Consider the following 19,942-nt stretch of genomic DNA (forward strand, 5'->3'; position numbering starts at 1 on the left):
AGGGAATAATACCCTGGCCTCATTTTTTCTCCCTCCCACTCATGTGCTTGCATATGCTAGTTGAACTCATTTAGGAGTCAAAGAACAAGGATGCTTAAAGATGTAGTTCAAAGTAGTCAGCTTCCCATGGCACATGGAAAGGCACAGAACAATAGGAAGACACATACAGAGTGGCTAAATATTCAGCATAGCATGTAAGGCACTTACCATTAACTATGTCAAAGAGTAGGTACCTAGTTGATGTTTGTTATTATAATTATTATTATCTTCTAATAGGGTGTATGAATGGAGATAACCTCCAGTGAGAATGTATGTATGTGGGGGAGGGTAGAGAGACTTCAAAGAAACTTCATTTTTCTACCCATGAAGATGAGGTCTGGTATCCCACCACCAGAAAACTTAGGCAGAGTGGAGTTTATTGAATTGTTTAGCATCATTTACCTAGGTCAAGGTAGGAGAAAAACCTCACTCACTACAATATTCTAACCATGGGCCATTAAGAGTTCTCTTTATTTTCTGATCATTTTGGAATGACAGAAAGCATCCCACATGATGTGTTCTAACAAGTCCTCAGATATGCCTTCAACTCCACCTTTGAGACTCAGTCTTGCTAGGCACGGCATGTTGTTCCAGCAAATCCCTTCTCTCCAACTTCCCTCCCACCCAGCTGCCTGCTTCTCTCAGTTCAAATAGCTGTGAAAGGGGCCACTCCCACGTAATTCAGCGCAGAGTATTCTGGGATTTCCTAAGCAGCAGGTTAGCAACCAGCAACAGATGGAGAAGCTGTGCAATACTAAGTAGAGGCTGCAAGGAGAGGTAGGCAATGAGGCAAAGAGCCAAGTGGGCAGTCTGGGAGATGGAGGGCCAAAACACAGAGAGAGCTCTTGTTGCCAAAATAAAAAGATTCCCACAAAGTCTCAGATTTCACAGTCACACATTCCCCTCCACCCCCTTTCCCCACAGCCCATCTCTGAATTCAGCAAACCTCATTTATCCATTTTTCTTGGGTAGTAATGCACCATCTTTGTCCCCAAGTGTGACATTTCCTCTAAGGATGAACTTCAACAACTCTGTTGTGCCTTTAAGGAAGAAACCAACACGGTGCAGATGGCATTTCAAACATATTTGTTTCTGTGTCATCTGCTCTGAATATAAATATCAATTCAGTAACTTCACTGTTGTAAGTGATAAGTTGAAACATCATCAGTTGTTTTTTTAGTTAAATGACAGTAACAAAATGAAAATCACCATTAAAAAGGCTATATTTGCATATTTTTATGCTGTCAAAGAACATGGCACTAATGTAGCATAAGGAGAATTCTTAAACAGAAACATTACAGTTTTCAAAATCTAAGGCAGATCAAAAAATAAATGCTGAAATTTCATTTATAAAAAGATACAGGGAAGAGTTATTCCACTGGCAGAATAATAATAGCACTTTCCGGTGACATTTTTAATAGCACATTAATTCAAAATTGTAATTTTGAGAAGAAATGATTCCATCTACATAAACACTAAGTGCATTCTAAATGCTTGGTATTATCATAATGACTAGAAATTAAATTAATAATGCTAAATAGTTAAAATCTGATGTAACTTTCTTTAATCTTTTGTATCTACATGAATTATTTCTCATTCCTATTGCTCTCTCACCCTGAACTTCATTTGTTGTTTTAATTTTTCAAAGACTTGAACAATTTTTTAAATTTTGAGAGTGTTTCACTTTTGACAGTTACTTTCAAAAAGCATCTATAGCAATTTTGTTTGGATCGACCAGGCATGTGAACAACCGAAGGCCCTGATTGGTCAACACACTCAAAGACACGCATACAGTCATGCTGACAGTAATTGTCTTGCTACTCTGCGGTATTTTTATATATTTTACCACCAAGACGGCTGAACTAAATGTTACTATTTCAATTCTGAATGAATTGAGAGGGAAGGACATCTTTTTAATCTAAGTAAGTTATAACATCCAAGCAACATTTCACAATAATTGAAACCTCTGTAACTCAGGGGAAAAGGTTTCTCGTCTCCTGATGAAATCTTCAAAAGTACTACAACAAGTTTTGGTAAAAGAATTCCTTCCAGAGAGTTCTCTGTCTCTTTTCTTCTCTTTCAAGTATTCAGTGGGTGGCAAATCTAATCCTGCTGATTGTCGTGCCTTTAACAGCACCTAGGGCAACAGGCAGGCTTGGTTTCAATGAGCAGGTACTTACTATTGAGGGCTTCATCGACTCATAGTCGCACTTAGAAGAATTTGATTGTCTGATGTATATGCATATATCTAGGGTAACTCACAGGCAGTGGGCATTTCCCCCAGGAAATGTAAACACCACCCGGAACCTTGAGCATTACGCCTTGGTCCACCACTTCATCACTTGACAGAGTTCAGATACAAGTCCTCAGATTTCTTTGTTTCTTAGACTATATCACACCTTAAAAAGCGAGCAGGACATGCAACTGATTCTGAGATACAGCATAAAATATGGCAGATTGTGCTTCACCCAGGATTCGCCTTCACTGCCAAAACACCCTGCTGCCAAAATGCCAGTGTGGCGTAGTCCTTGGCCATGACAGCTGCAGCCATCACAGTAGCCATATGAGACTTTTTAAAATCTGTGCAAAACAGCCACCTTCCCAAAGCTGATATTTGTGCTCTCAGTCTTGGGTCCCCATTGCCCTGTCCCCCAAGCAGTCCCAAGCCCAAATCTCAAGGGTGAAAACAATAAGCATATGCTAACCCACACATTTTCACAGTCTATTAGATATTTGTTTTCAGAGTTTCATTGTTATATGATGGAAAACTGTAGTGATATTTGTTGTTTTTTCCAAAACGAATTGGTGTGCATTATTCATTGATAGCTTGCCTTCATAGATCTCCTTGCAATTTGTTGTTAGAGCAAGTCTCTACTCACAGATTAAAAGTGTATTGCTGTTATTTTGCTTTGGTTCCCATGTACTCAATGCAAAGGTCCTTGCAATTGGTAAATCCCTTTATAGTTATCCAAGGCTGTCCTTGCATGGAATTTGTAGCTCCTAATATAGTTCTGTTCCCATAGCCTCTTCTTGGAACAGCTCATTGGGCCCAGGCAGATTTGAATGGACCCCATTCAGATAACAAATACAACACAATTAAAATCTCACTGGACCACCAGTTTACTTTTCTTATAGCAAAGAAGGGAAAAGTAACCAAATTTAAACAATAAATGTGCAGACACACAATAGTAACATTTGCAGTTAGGAACATTTTCATCTCCTGTACTATCTTGCAGATTTTCCTCCCTAACACACGTTGGGTCTGACAGGTTCAGTGCTGTGCTTCTACCTACTAACTGTTTTTATTAACCATTAACTACACGAGTTTTCTTTATTTGAAATTTTAAGAGAGTCAGGGGCTGTAATATAATAGATCCTTAGAATTAGGTCATTTGAAATGTTTTTTCCCCAATTCTCCCACATGACAAAGTTTGGCAGGTGAAATCCAACTGTCCTCACCAGAGAGGGCCCTTTGCTTGCCTTAGTTGGTGGCAATTTATTCTGCGTATGTCTCTTTCATTTGTGGCTGACCTCATGGAAAGCAAGGTTCACTTTACAGTTTCTACCTCAGTAGCTTTGGAAGTACTGTTCTTCAGTAGCTAACATGTTTCTTTTTTACTTGCATCCCAGCACGTGAATGGCTAGTGATAGAATCAGAGCCAGTGTCTTGAACAAATGAAATCCGACTAGGGGCCCGCTGATCCTTTATTCTGGCCTAGATGGCTGTTTCAGTTTTACCTTGCATGTCAGTTCACCTTTTGGCCATTCCAATCTCTGACACGTAGAGCCCCTTAAAAAGTTTCCCATTTTGAGAAAAGGTTAGAAATCAGTAATATTAATAAGAAATGAAAGAAAGGTAGGTTTCCACCCCGACTATTCAAAGGGTATGTGTATGCCATCTGAAGATTTCAATAATGACTTAGCCTTCACTCATTTTTCTACTTGGCAGTTAAGGGAGCCACCATGCATCGTCCCCTTTTTGTTGCTTTGTACTAGGTGTTAAAAGGACAAAATGAGAGATAAGGATCCTCATTTTGGAACAGATTTTACAAATGTATCTTAGAGTTTCAGTGCCTTTCAGAAGCAACACATCATTTTTAATCTGACGACTCCTAATTAAAATGATTGAGAGATAAAATGCACCCAATAAGTGTCCAACGAGATGAGCTAAAAAGCCTGGTGGGTTGCAGAAGGCATTTAATGCCCCTAAACCTTTCTGAAAGTGGATGCCCTTGAAAGCTCTCATAGCAATGAGTTAAAGATCTCAGCTGGGGGGTGGCTGACATGTGGTAATGACTATAATTTATAGCACACCACTCCATAATACCCTGTGGCCCACCAGGGTGCTGCCTGGAAGCTAGTGTGGCTTATGGAGGGTGGGAAGAAGGGAAGGGGAAAGTAAAAAAGACTCTAAGGCCCTTTTAGCAGCCTCTGCACTGTCAGCTTAGGTTTCTGGGGCCTCTGTCAGAGACTAGTAACTTTCAAACCATGTCTTATTCAACTTCTGCTGATTTATGTCATAATGGCACAGTTAAGTTTCTGACTTACATAGCCAGTTATTCCACAAAGGTTGGCAGAAGCTCAGAGATGACTTTAATTTCATTCATTCATTCATTCATTCAGCAAGTATTAATGAAACACCTATACTGTTCTAAGCACAGGGTCACATAAACAAGACAGACTTCTTAATCTCATGAAACTTACCATTCTTTAGGATAGAAGGTCCAGAGGCAAAAAAAAAAAAGAGGCAGGAAAACAAGTAAACACAAACACAATCAAGATAAAGTCTGATACGATATCACTTATATTGAATAACAATCTAACATGATCTTGTTTAACACTTTCTCCTGACACCTGTCATTTAGGTAGAAAGAGCTATGTGGATAGCTGAGTTCATTAACATTGGGAGAATGAGGAGGAGGGGAGAAAGGAGAAAAAGGTAAGAACTCAAAAGACACCATTTTTATAATATGTCGAAACAGGTCTTCTGATGTGGTTCCTAAGTTGTCTTTCTGAAGAGAGGTTCCACAGCAAAAATTCAAAATAATTGGAGCAATGGCAGCATTATTGAAACAAGTATTTGGCTGGCCAACAAGTAAACTTGCAAGATTGTGTGATTTCTGACATACTAGTATAAACCAAAAGTAATGGAAATAGGATGAAACAGTGGAGCAGCATGGATTTGGGTTTGATCTGGGTTCATACTTTGTGGCTCATCCTGGCTCTGTGACCTTGACCAAGTTATTTATAGCTTTACAAGTTACTTTACAGTTAGTTCATAAAAAATCCCCAACAACTTATAATAACATGTCTCAGAGGCTCATTGTAAGAAATAAGTAAGATAATATTCATAAAGTGTCCAAAACAATACTTGCCCTATAAAAGATGAGTTGGAAATCAATGTGTCGATTGTGATTTTATCCTCAGTCATAAATTGTAATTCATGTATTGTATACCATACAGTATCACAATAAATCAACAAGCCATAATATTAATTTTAAAAATCCTCAGACATAGCTAGAAAACAAAGGTCAGTCCTTTAAGGACAGTTTTATTCCATTACCTTCAGGTAAAAAAATGTTTTGTTTTAATACAAAAAGTTTTGATTTTGTGTATTCAGGATCAAATCTGGCATAGTGTTCCTTGGAGTATGGTCATTATACCAGTTATAGCTTTTCAGGGCTTTGATTCTGTGAAACAACTTAATGAAAGATCAAAGGAGGGAAAATTCAAGGTTGATTCATAGCATCGGGCACAATGTGAAGCAGCTGGTTCCAGGGAGATGGCAACTTGAGGACAGAGATACCTTGATTTTGAAGAAGGAAAAAGAAATCTTCAACTTAATCTCTCTAATGCCTCAGATCCTGACAGAAAAATTCTCCGTGATGAAGAGAAAGAAGCAAAGTGCAGATGGTTGGACCAAGCTTTCCTCCAACTGTCAGGCGACTGCGTATTATCTGCAGACTTTCCAAAAATGTCTTAGGAAATCTCCCTTACGCAGGACTGCAGGGGCTTGAAGAAGGTCTTTTCACTCTGCTTTTCTGATGAATAAACAGGCAGGGCTTATGAAGTAAAATTATCTTGTATAGCATACCATGTGTTCCCAACCAGTACATGCAATTTTGGAGTTAGGACTTTTCAGAGAAGTTTGGGGTGTAAAACAGGTATCTAGTCTATTACGCATTGTGTTTAAAGGTGTTGCTGAAGAAATTAACTCAGGCCCTGGGTTAGAAATGCACTCTTCTATTTTTATACTTGCTGAAAATAAAATCTAATCTGCCTAATTTTCTTTCTTTGCAAATTCACTCTGCTCTGCATATAAGATCTTGCCCTTCCGTGGATTTTCCTAGGCACTCATAGGTTGTCTAGATTTTGCCCCTTCCAAGCCTTTTCTTATGGCCTCTGTCTCTTCCACGTACTCCGTGAAAAGGGGGGTGGTGGCAGTGTGGCAAAAGGAAATGACCATCTTTTGTGGTAGCCAGTGAGGTGAGCATTTCATTCCCTTGAGGCAATTTTGCGCAGCTTTTCAGAGAACCGGTTTCATGTCCTCACTGAACTGGTAACAGTGGAATTTCAATCCCTGTTGCCTTATTGTGCCAGTTCAATGGCTTCTCTTCAACTCTGGTTTTCTGGCACCAGGTTCAGAAGCTGGGGTGGGAGGGGAAAGCAAAATAAAAAACAAACAAGCAAAAGACACTCTTGGTGTGGGTTGCAGTGAACTTCACTTTTAATTCCCTATTAATGTGCAACCTGAAGTCTTTCTTATTCAGAGAAAAATTGTGATCATGTTTGTGGCAAAAAGGAATGTAGAAAAGTGGCAGATGTAAGGTGAGAGAAGACGCAGCCTTTAATCATTTTGTGGTCAAAGTAACTTTGGATCGCCCTTTGAAGAAAGCATTTTTTTCTTGCCGCTTCTGGAAAATGAGAGGCCCCTCCCCTTGCCCTTCGCAGGTTCTTTACCCAGATGGTTAAACTCTGTACGGTGTGCAATGCTTCTGAACCCAACATCCTTGCTACAAAGCACTGTGTTTTATACACTTGCATTTCAGAGAAACTGGATGAATCCCTTTGCTCTAACGAGAGAAAGGCTCTGGTGACTCTGTTCACAGGTAACCCTGATAGAGGGGAAGAAAACCGTGCAACTGGGCCATGTGTATTTCATAGAGAGGCTAAGTGTTAAAGCATATACTATTTACAAAGTAAAAGCCCTTTCTTCTTAATTCCTGTGTGACTGAAATTAAGCAGGAGAGTTAATTTTATGTAAATCATGCATTACTCTAATTGGGCGCAAGTGAACATTCATGTACATCTTATTTAAAAGAGAAATACAATGTTATTACGTGGATGCTGGTGCAGTGACGTCTCCAACCTCTGAGGGGACGGCGGCGACACCACTGGCTGCTCACAGGACTTGGGTCTGTGAGCTTGATTACAGTCCCGCTCTGCTGTCTGGGAGGAAGCGAGCCGCAGGCCTTCGGAAAGGCTGAGAGGTGGAAGGAACACTGGGCCTTCCATTCCCATTTCTTTCTTAACCTCCACTTCCAGCGCAGTCATTTTTCTCTTTCCACTCATCTTTTCAAACCTAAACAATACTTTCCTGTGGTTGGCTCTGCTTGGCAGTTCTGACCCGCATTTCCCCAGGCAGACCACAGATGGATCTGTCTTCTATAAGCAGGGGCTGGTGTGCTTCCTTTTTTGGTGTGCCTTTTCTCATGCTGCTCAGGGCTGCTGTGAGACCTCAGGGTTCTGTTTCCAGAGCAGAGCCGGTTGAGGTGCCCTCCCGCAGCCTGTGCTGACGACTGCCACAGCCCAGAGGGAGGGCTAGCCTCTGTTCCTTTATTGTCTCCCTAGAGAGCCGATCCAGTGCTTTGGGACAAGGCTGTCCTGAAGAATATAAAGAATCTAATCTGCATATCTAGAGGTCAAGGATTGGGAGGAAGAAAATACGCACATGACAAAACCTTTATTTTAAACACATTCTCCTTCTCACCTGGAGGCCTGAAAAATCGTGCCTGGAGTTGTGTCTTGGCCTCATTCTGCCCAACTCGCCAAGCCAGCTCCTGTCCTACCAACCCCGTGCAGCCCGAAGACTGGCCTTCTGAAACTTCAGGGCAAAGGGCCTTCCCAGGCCTGTCTCTTCTGTTTTCTCCCTGCCATTCTGTGTTCCTGCAATCCTGCTCACGTGTTTCTTCTGGAAAGGCTCTTCGAATGAACCATTTCCTAAATTCCTCTTCCCATAATTGCTCCCCTCCTCCCAACCCGTGCTTGTTGCCTTCTTCTGTCCCACCTTCCCAGCACCTTCCATCTCTCACTCTTTCTTGCTCGTTTTCTTCTCTCCCCATCCCTCACATTGTCATTTGTCACCTGGAGAGTCTTACTTGAAACGCCATTGTCCAGAGGTTATGAATGTGAACAGATGAAGTAACTCCTAGCTAAGAATTTTGTTTTTCAAGTAAGTAGTAAGGAGGTAGGAGTGCTTCCCTAGTGGCCATAGTGTTTTCTCTTCATCTTTGTTCTTTAAGAGACTCCTGGAAGCACCATATATGGAAACCTGTTAGAAGATTGGATGATTATTACTGGATTACTTCATCCAATAGAATTCAATGCCCTTTTATAGTAGCTAATGTCAAAGACAAAACCACAGGCCCCTCAAATGCTATCATTTTGCTGAATCCCATGACACACAACCTAGATTTAATATCTGACTTAACTGTTGCTTCAGCTTCTCCCAGAAATGTAATTTTAATTAAACAGTCTGGAATTTTTTGGTCAAGCACCAGTAAGGCATTCTGTCACATGGGTCCTCTCCAACTCCCCTCGAAAGAGGAGGCAAGCTGCATGATGAAGACCCCCATGCCGTGCCCCGCCCCTACACCCCAAAATCATGCTCTCCTCTACAAATAATCCTTTCTCCTCATGACTCCCGGAATTCCCCTCCGGTTGCTAGATGGGCTGCTGCTGCCTGATTCATGAATTGTTTAATGAAGCTAATTATATCTTCAAATTCACTCCAGTAAATGGTATTCTTTAAAACTAACTTCAGCTGAGGTGATGAGTAGTAGCTATTTGTGTATTCTTCTATTTTTAAGTAATATAATATCAAATTATCTTTAATTATACAATTTTATATTGTGCTTAAGTTTGAAAGTTGGTTCAAGTATTTTTCAATATAATCAAATGATACATTTTTGATAAATGAAAGTAAGAATAAGTACATTTCTTTTATTTATTTATTTTTAGAGTGGGAGGGAAAGAGAGAGGGAGAGAAATATCAGTTTTGGTTGCCTCTTGTGTGTCCCCTGCCAGGAACTGACCTGCAACCCAGGCATGTGCCCTGACTGGGAATTGAACCATGATCCTCTGGTTTGCAGCACTCAATCCACTGAGCTCAATCCAGCCAGGGCTCTTTTTAAGAAGTACATTTCTTAGCATTATTGCCATTGTTATTCAATGTGACAATAGTTAGACTAATTCTTGGTTCTCAACCAAATTGAATGCCTCCATTAATGTGATGAGTTGTTTTAACTTAGACCTTATAAAGCAGGGAAGGAGAGTGGTACAAAAGCTCTGAGACTAGAAGGGCTCCTTGCAAGTAGTGTGGGAGGTGATGGAAAGTTAATGATATGGGAGAAGAAAAGAGAAAGATGCAGAATTTACAGAGCTTCAGTTCAACTCTTAGAAGGCTTCACTGAGTCCTGACTAAGAGGGATTGAAATTTTTGCAAGAACCATACATGCACATATGTGTAGCTTCATGAAGTATGCTTAAATGACTGTGAAGCTTGGTAGCTCATTCTTTAGTGAGAATTCAGTTTCTTAAAAACTATTGTTTTGCCTTATAAAGACCTGAACATATATTCATAGAAATTATTTCAAAGGATATAGAGTAACACCACATTGTTTATCTCTTGGTGGTGAGATTATTTTATATTTCTGGCACATTTATACTTTCTCATTTTACTAGTTAAACAAGTATTGTTTATGCAACATATTTATTAATAATTTGCTGTGCAATGTTGACAATTTGGGACATTACTCTGCTTTGCTTTCATAGATGGACTCATGAAAAGGCCTTTGTTTTCAAGGTCTATGTACATCCGTGGAAGAGAATTAAGTGGCGTTGTGGCAGAGAAGGACTGTAGTAGAGGATGGAGGCTTCATGCGGTGAAAGAAAAAAAAGGGTTAGGATCTTGAGAGGAAGGGAGGGAAGTCCAGTATGGGGAGATATCTGCAAAGAGAAGGGAATAGGGTCCCCTAAAAATGCATCCTCCAGAATGGGTTGACCTTGTGAGTCCCAGGAACTGCTGACTTAGGAGATCACTGTGGCTAAGCCTGGTGTGGAGGGAGTGCCTCTGATGGGTCAGGGAGACTGGCAGGTTTAGCAATGGCAATAACATCAGTAGAGGTAGAAAACCAGGACTTGCTTCGGTCCCCTCTCTCCCTTTCCCCCATGAAAACTGATTTTGGACTTTTCACTAACTTTGAGTTAGTTTCATGTGCTGAATTAAATCTGGTTTAGAAAAAATAAAGGAAAGCATTACTTTTTAACTTCTTACCTGATGCAAGAGAAATAATGCAAATTAATTAAAAAGTTAATAGTAAATTAAAAAAAATCTAAGCTAAAACAACTTATTTAGTATTACTGGAACAGATAGCAATCAAGGTGGCATTTGCAGAGCAGGTATGCCAGCAAAGTCCATTTTTGACCGGAGTGAGGCTGGAAGGAGACCTAAATATGCCTGGGTAACCTGCACCTTCCTGGTGTTGAGTTCAAAAAGCTATAGTTATTCGTATGTTTATGTGTTGGTATTAAAAACCAGTAGCATGATTTAATATGAATGTTCATGAAAGATATCAGTTAATTCAATGAAAAGGTTTCTTTCTGTTATTGATTTCCAGATGAGAAATTACATAAGTGAAATATCTACTATCACTGAGGAACAGTAACAGCCGGTGCAGGTGCTGCAAGGCTTTGGGAATGGGGAGAACCGTCTGAAGATAAACGTTAGTAGAGGCTCTAACACGACTTTGAGATCATCTCTGCCATAGTCCGACCGTCTGCACTGACATCCCCTCAAGGACTCCTGAGAATGAAGAACGTGGCCCTGCAGGGCCGCTGCAGGGTTGACTCACTCGTCCTGTGCCTAGAAACACACAGGGGGTTTAGGGGGTGTGCTTTAGAAGGCAATCTCTTTTAAAATGAAAGAATGGTCCTTCCTCTTGTTCAAATATGATACCAGCAGACTCATTTGAAGAAAAATAGAGAAGCTGTATTGTTTCTTAACTCTATATTGCCTTATTTTTCCAGAACCAGCTCTTGTCTCCAAAGGTATGAGAGACCCCTTTGAATAAGTGTGATTAATGGCTTCTTCTGACTCAGACCATATGATTCCATTAGGCTTTATTTAACTGATGAAATATAGCTTGTTCTTCTTATTTACTTTCACTATATATATATATATATATAAAACCTCCCTGAAAATAATTTTCATATATTAAAGGTGTATTATGTGCATACTGTTGTGCTAAGCCCACTGTGGATTCTCTTGTTTATATCTCCTAACTGCCACACTGGGTATAAGAAGCCATTTTTTCTCCGCTTTATCTTATAATTTTTTAAAAAAGATTTTATTTATTTATTTTTAGACAGAGAGGAAGGGAGGGAGAAAGACAGGGAGACAAGCATCAATGTGTGGTTACCTCTTGCACTCCCCACACCAGGAAACCTGGCCTGCAACCCAGGCATATGCCGTGACTGGGAATCAAACCAGTGACCCTCTGCTTTGCAGACTGGTGCTCAATCCACTGAGCCACACCAGCCAGGGCTCTCTCTGCTTTAAACACAAAGTGTCAGGAAATTGGGCAGCCTGTCCAAAGTTGAAGAGTAGTAAAGTGAAGCATAGCCTGGAGCCCATTTCTAGTTTGCTTCAGAGGCCAAGTTTTAAATGCCATCCTCTCCTTGGAGGGACCCAATCCCCAGTAACCACCCAGTCAGCCTGAGTCACCTCATTCCTGTTTTAATTTTTTAAATAGAACTTAACAGCTTTCTAGCTTTGTTGTTATTGATAATTGTTTAACTCATCTTCACTTTCCACTTCCTCTGCTAGAATATAAACCTTAGAGCAGAGAGACCTCTTACTCACTTAATTGCTACAGCACAGCACCCACAGTAGTGTCTGGCACGGTGTAGGCACCCCGTAAATGTTCCTTGAATGCATGGGAACAACAGTCAAGGCCTGGATTTTCTGCCTTCTTGCTGCTCCCAGGCTAATGGAAAGACAGACTTGCATGGGAAATCAAGAAACAGCATGGAAAGTAGCATAACAGGATTTGGAAGATTGCCCAGGGAGTCAGGGAGGCTTCACTGATAAGCTCTTTCTTGCTCTCGGTATTGTGGAGAGAGGAAGGGCATGAAGAGCACACAAGGAGTGGATGGAATCTCTCAAGCAAGTGGTTGGAGTTTGTGTGGAGAAGGAAGGCAACCTGTAAATCTCACTGTGAAGAAGCACATCGACCCAGCCTGGAGGTTTGGTCTGGTGGGTCCCTGTTTCCGTAGCCTTTGCTACATTTTTTCTGATTCTTCATTTACTTCTCAGTGTTCCCCATGGCCTATGAGATCTTCGATGTAAGGGACCAAGAGGATCTGATGGTGAGTTCATTTCAGGCAGGGACTCTGGCTTATTTTTCTTTGTCCTCTCATAGATTAGCATGGTGCTGGCAATTGGTGGCCCTCAGTGCATGTATAATGGCCAATGGATCAATGGATGAATAATTGAATGGATGAGTGAGTGAGGAGGCTTAACAGCAATCTATTTAGAAAGAGTTTGGAATTTAAATTGTGGACAGCACACATGGTGAATGTGGTCTTAGGTCATGATAATAAACGTATAGAGCCTGGGTCTGACGATCTCGAATCTTGGAATGAAAGAGATGGAAGTGATGAGAAAGTTGAGACCTGATTTGTGAAATGGCCTGCTCTTAGTTCCATGGCGAATCTGTGGTCAAAGCAGGATTTGACTTTAGAGACCATGGCTCCCAGTGAAGTTTGCTGTCTGTAAATTGGATTATGTGCTGTGCTGGTCAGATCATAGCTGTGGTAATCTGTGCAATTCTGAATTCGGCACTTAAACAAATATATTGACAAGGTAGAGTTTGCCCAAGGAAGGACAATGAAGGTGCTAGGGAGATGTGGAAACCATATCACCTGAAGATCAAATGAGGACAATAAGGATGTTTCATCTGAAGAAGAAAATATACTTGCAAAGGGTCTGTGGGGTGGGTGGAAAAGCATGGTATCTGCCCTAATATTTTAAAATACACAATTCATTATACCTTAGCTCCAGAGAGGTAAAATTGTGTGGGTGGAAACCATAAAGAAATACATTGTAGCTGAATATGAGAAAAATTGAAATTGTCCAAGAATGGAATTCCAAATTTGTATGTGAGGGCCATCTGTCTGTGACATCGGTCACCCCATTGATTGCCAGGGTTGATGTGGCTGTTCTGGCTGGGTAGGCAGGTGTCCCCGTCCTCCATCACTGATCCATGTGTGTCCCTCCTGAAGCTGCACACTCGGTCGAATAGGACAACCTTTCCAGCTAGAGGAGAGGACTGGTCTTTGGTCCATGGTAAACGAGTAGCTGTGCTTCCCTGCTACAACCTCCAAACAAGGTCCAAATTATAAGAAATATGCAAATAGAGTGAGATGATTATCTGCGTAGACTAGATTGTGAGTTCCTTTATAGTAGACATCACGTTTCACTTGCATTTCCCTAGGACCTTGACTAGTGCTTGGTATATAGTATATGCTCACTTAAGGTTTGCTATTGCATCTTTTCAAAGGGGTTCTTTCATGAAGTGGGTAAGCATGGAGATGAACAAGAATGTAGTATATTATTAACTCCAAGGACTTTTTCAACACTCAGGTTTATAATGCTTTGGTAAAAATTCATACAAAGTAATGTTTTAATACTTAACAAAGCAAGTCAGTTTCATACATACAAGTAAAAGTCAGTGAAATTGCTTTTTTTAAAGCTCTATAAATCCTGTGATGTTGCATTTTTGCTTTTCTTGTAGGAGGAGGATTTATTTGCCACAACTCCTGTCTTACAAAGGAGATCAGGACTAGTTACATTTCTGCACCTGTCACCCAAACCAAAATTCCATGCAGAAGTTTGAATGGAGTTTGTTTTGTACAGGAAGCATAGAACTGGTATGTGGAAACACCTGAATGATAATTATGCCAATAGATTCACACTTCAAATTGATGACTAACCTATAAAAACAGGTTTTTCACAGCATCCTAAATCCTATTTAGATCATCCCCTTTCAAGGTTTTGGCAAATACCTTAAATGCCACTTAAGGAACTGTATTTTTCACTGAATATTTTATATTCAGAATGTGATTTGATACGTGTGTGTGTGTGTGTGTTTTGACATAAGGGTGTAACTCCTTTTAGTTCATGGAGAGGTGATTTGAAGAAGACAAGAAAGCTTTATTTAGAGTTACTGTATTTGCCACATAAAGCTATGAAGAACTAAATAATACAAAGTCAATTATTTGATTTGTTATTTTTTATCTTTTTCTTTGAGAAGTCTTAGTTATTTTTTCTCAAAGTAGTCCTATCTATTTGTATGCTCAACTATTCATCAACTTCCCACTAAACTCTTTCAAATGCTATGGGATTCATTTTTTTCTTATCTCATCATATAAATGTGCTTCAAATATATTTCTTTTTTATAAAATATCATCATCATTTTCGTGCCATTTCAAATAATGGTGCTGCATTAATCATAAGGCTATTCATTAGAGATTTGGTTGTGACTCAAACTTCTTTTTAAAGAACTGTATACTATAAATATAGTAAGGTTCTTCAGAGAATTCATGACTTTGGTGTTTCACACTTAATGATGTTATTAAAATTTCTGGTAGTTGTTAATTCCACTCGCCTAAATTGAACAGATTTTGTGATCTGTGTAGTCCTAATACTTAACTTGTTCAGGACCCTTTGGATATATGCATTTAACTGGGAGATTTTAAGGTGTTTTGCAAATAAAAACCAATATCTTCTTTCCCTCTCTGTTGAGTTAAAACATGTTTATTTCCCTTCTTCTTTGATTTAATTTGTGTGACAGAGATTTTTCTGCTTGGGGGATGAAAATAGAGGACCAGGGAAAGTTGATGAAATAAAGGTAATTCAAAGATTTGAAATATTTTATCCTCACTTGATATAAAGTAAATTATTATTTTTCTTTTCCAATAACAATCACCTCCCTGGATCTTGGAACCACTCAAACCCTAGCCACTGAGTCCTGTGTAAACTGATGCTCTGTCTCAAGATGTGGAGAAAGATGACAAACTGGTACCTGCAGAGATTGTACTACCTTGATTATATTTACAGTTATGAGATACCGCAAAGTTAAGAATGCCATTTTTTCTCATTACTGAGTATTTATTATATATAACAAATACATGGGAAAGAAAAAACTATATTGTGTGATATAAATAGTTTATTTACATTACAGAAAAACATCAAGACAATGTATACTATTTCAAATATATCCATACATAATCAAATATAGCTGTAGTACATGTTTTCATTGGTGTAGATTACCACAAATGCAAGGCAACATGTGTAGATCTCTTGTCTTATTCTTTTGTCTATAATACTGTATTGTGTAGTCCAAGATCTCGGTAGGTTGGCCACTGTGCAACATGCTCCCTTCAGATTAACCTTGTGGATGCTCTTGTCGTGTTGTCTGAGCTGTAGTGACCTGTATTTTGCTTCTGTCTGTGAATTCTGTTGCTTCTGGGGCATTTCCTAGAAGGTTGGAAAGTATACAAATCTTAGTCCAGTGCTATTACCTAAAGTTTGGTCCTGCAATCACAGAGTGAAGTTATGGATTAAGCAAGTTATTAAAACAATTCAGATAAAAGAATTTATTAGTAGTACAGCCAAGTTGCAGTCACCTTCAAGAGCATGTTGAGGAGCATTTAAGAACAGAAGTGAACGCTGAAGAGGAATGCATTTACCTAGTTCTCAACTGTTTACTCATTGCACCACAGACTGATTGAGCACAGTGCAATCAAGCAAATTGTGAGCCCTTCTAATCTCACTTTAAAGGTCTTCAGCAATTTTATATTCTAAATTTCCAAAGGATGACTGTTATAATGACATTTCAATGCTACAAGTTTAAATCCCATCAAACCAGAGAATGAGCCAACTGTTCACAATGGAAAGACATATTATTTTGGTTCAGCCTAATATCATTTTTTTGTGTTAATACTATAAGCCAAGGACATAAATTGGTACCAATTATTTAGCTTCTATAAAAATCTAATATTCAGTCAAACTGTCTAAAAAACTCTGATCTAGTATCTCTTGTCAAAGCATAAAAGATGGCTTTGATGATGTAAATGAGAACAACATGAAGTTCATAAAAATCCTATCATAATAAGCTATATCAGAGAATAGATAAATAAAAAAATATATATATATTGGGGGGGCAGAGGGTAGATTATCAAAATGAACATGGAGCCAGAAGGCACATTTTAAGCAAGTGGGAGCTAGAGATAAAAAGATTTAAAATCCATCTTCTCAACAGGGCAATTCTTTTTATGTCTCCAGATATTTATTTTTTTTATTATACATATCATATTTAGGAAGAAAGCAGGTGCTTGACTAAAACAGTAAAAACAAAGGGAAGAAATTAAGAAAACAAGTCGGGTAAGGAGAAAAGGAAGAAAAAAGTAGAAAAGGGGAGAGTCCAGATGATGAAGAGATTAAAAAACTGAACAGTGAGAGGATCTCTGCTTCGTGCAATTTTGAAAATCTTTCAGCAACTGGGTATTTTGGAATCAGTCTTGACAGACATGTGAATCCAGGTCACCAAGAAAGTAGGGTTTTGGTAGTGGGGAATGGCCAAGTTGGAATGTCCATTTTTTGAGCAGAATGTTTTCGAGTAATTGAAATGAATCCACACTGGGAACAGTGCAGTTTATTGACTGGTTTGACCCCTGGAAAGAGTTTGGAAGGCCTGGATGTCCTAAATTAGCATTACAGTATGCTACTTTAGTTCATGAGCTATTTCTCTTCCTCAAAAGTAAATAGAAGATAGGTTTTGTTTGTTTTAACATAATGACCACATGCCTTGAAAGAAATGGCTTGCTGTAATCTGGAGCTTGGTTGAGACTGCCTCGACCACTGCAATATACAACATCATGACCAGCCAAGGGTGAGCATGAGCAGAGGTTAAGTGATTAAGTGCACAGGCTTTGACAGTAGGCAGTCCTCTATTTCTGCCCTTATTGTTCAGCTGGGTACACTCAGCCTTTTGTTAACTTCTCATACCTCAGAGTCCTTCCCTTGAAAATGGGGATAATTGTACCTTCCTCATAATGCTATTAAACATATATGTCTGTGTGTATGAATACACATAAAGGATATATGCATACATAATACATATGTACACAATTCCTGGTGAAGTTAGGATCTTACATATTCCAGTCGTTTTTATTGTGCACGGGAATGGCACTGTGATTAATAACAGACTTGAAAACACCTGCTATTTAAAGTTTTGTGTCTTTGTCAGTACCTGAAGTAGCAAATTCAATTGTGATGAGATTAGATCTACTACATATAAATTTTGTTTTTCATATTCTGATATTGCTTAGATATTAGAAAGCTGAAGACCCTCAGTGTAATATGGCACAGTTTTCTGTGTTGTATATTCTTTCCTATCTTTTCTTTTACACTCAGTGTTTTTGGTTTCTTGAGTCATCTTTATGTTTCCCAGAATCTATTTTAATATAATCCACTGACTCACTTGGCATCTAAATGTGTGAGTCTAGCTGATGGACTCAACTTGTGTTAGCGCAGCACAATGCTCCAGTTGATGATCTTCCCTTAAGCCTTTAGGCTGGGCAAGGATTTATGAACCATATTTTGTCTTTTTCAAGAGCAAATGCCACACTTGTCCTCAAAGAAGACAGTGCAATACTGAGACTGAGATGTATTATGGCCTTTATTTTCTAAAGATATGATGCTTTCTTTTATTTTCTTCCCTTTTGAAAATAATTTTTTGGGAACCATTCTGATTTACTGTAGAGCTGTGCAAACGAATGAAAAGTCTAAATGCCTTGTGAATTTGGCAAAAACCTTGAAAACTTCCTTAGAACTTTTTTCTCAAGGAGAGTAAAAACAGATCAGAAGGAACTATCTTCAATACTGTTTCTGGCTAGACAGGACATAAACGATATATATTTAGCTTAGAATCCAATTCCTGGTTACCATGAATTGACACACTAACAAAGCTAAGCGAGTACCTAGCCTCACTCTGTCACTTCAAGCCCAGTGTCATATGTTACTAATTAATCACGATTTTCTGTCCTGTTGAAATTGGATGACATCTTTTTATCTTTCTCTACTAGCTCCCTGGGAAACAGTTGTCATTTAATTGTCTTGAGAGAAAACCTTGTTTTGATATTTGCTGTATGTTTCCATATATCAAAAGTTTACATGTACTATGACATAAATTTTGTCATTGTAATTATTTACTTTGAATTTTGTGATTAAAAGCTCTTCTCTTAACTAAAGTAAAATATATTTTTGTTTATATCAAATATGTTAAAATGATTATATCCAAGAGTTGCGCTAGGAAATATGTGTCATAAATGAAAGATATAATTGGATACTTTTATGGGCTTCATTTAAAATCTATTTTGACCTCATTCAGCATACTGATCTGGATAATTAAGGAAACACTGGTCATTTAAATAGTCTGTTAAAAGTTTAAATCAGGACTGACTTTTTATAGTTGAAAGAGAAGAGTATATTTAAACAAAGACTGGAATTATACATTAGAGGGGGAAAAAGACCTTTGCTAAGAAAGTAAATAATTCTTATCAGAATGCAAAAATTAAAAAAAAATCTGGCCCTGGCTGGTGTGGCTCAGTGGATTGAGTGCCAGCCTGTGAACCAAAGGGTCACCAGCTCGATTCCCACCCAGACTAGGGCACATGCCTGGGATACAGGCTAGGTCCCCAGTAGGGGGCAAACAACCACCCATCAATGTTTCTCTCCCTCTCTTTCTCCCTCCCTTCTCAACTCTAAAAGTAAATAAATAAATAACATCTTAAAAAATAAAAAAATAATCTGTAGTACTCTATCCTGAAACCCAGTATCTTTCCATTTGGCTACTCAAATGCTGTTTTGATGAAGAAACAGGACTCCAGAGCATGAGTGGCTGCTGAGTCCATGAAAGGACTCGTAATCAGAGCGACCTGGTTAAGACAAGGAGGACCAACACCTCCCTTTACTTGGGCGACCCCTGAGTGCAGCTACTGACCTTGTGATGCACAGGACCACCACACATATGACGGCAATCTGAATTGTTCCAATCACAGCTGCAATTAAGACGTATTGAAATCGTACAGGGCCGGGCACAACATACAGTACACTGTAGTCCTTTTTTTCACAGTGTTGTCCAGTATAACCAGCATCACACCTGGAAGAAATTATAATTTCCAGTTACCCAAAGCTTCTGGATTTCTTGTTATTATTGGCCTATAAGCATTTATCTTTATCATGAAAGTAGGGCTTTTTGTTTCCTTCTCTGAAAGAAAATCTACTTTGTAGATATTAGTTCTCCACCACTTACTTCCAAAAAAAGATCTCTTTGTGTTTTTATTTTAAAAAATATGTATTTTCTTTTTATGCTTAGAATAAAAAAGTTTGATCATTGTTCTTTCTATATTTATTTTTCAGGTAAGCCTTATGTCTTATTTAACTCATTCTTTCATCAGCCCAAGTCAATATGATTATCTGAAAAAATGGAGGTTTCTTTCTGATGACATGGATATAAAAAATAAGGCTATTTTATGTATTGATTCATTGATTTATTGA

At 38.9% G+C, this 19,942-nt stretch overlaps 1 protein-coding gene across 1 annotated transcript in view; it reads right to left on the bottom strand.

Annotated features, from left to right (window-relative positions):
• Window positions 1–15,645: 15,645 nt before the first annotated feature.
• Window positions 15,646–19,942, bottom strand: part of TMEFF2 (transmembrane protein with EGF like and two follistatin like domains 2) — a 230,449-nt gene continuing 226,152 nt past the window's right edge. Inside the window, exons 9-10 of the mRNA XM_053665145.1 lie at window positions 19,386–19,544; window positions 15,646–15,859 (exon numbers count right to left, since the gene is read on the bottom strand). Coding sequence (XP_053521120.1) covers window positions 15,763–15,859; window positions 19,386–19,544 — 256 coding nt within the window. The 3' untranslated portion in view covers window positions 15,646–15,762. The remainder of the gene's footprint in view (window positions 15,860–19,385; window positions 19,545–19,942) is intronic.

The sequence above is a fragment of the Artibeus jamaicensis genome, unplaced genomic scaffold (genome assembly GCF_021234435.1).
Source record: "Artibeus jamaicensis isolate MK-2021 breed Jamaican fruit bat unplaced genomic scaffold, CSHL_Jam_final contig_391, whole genome shotgun sequence".
NCBI classification, from domain to species: Eukaryota; Metazoa; Chordata; class Mammalia; order Chiroptera; family Phyllostomidae; genus Artibeus; species Artibeus jamaicensis.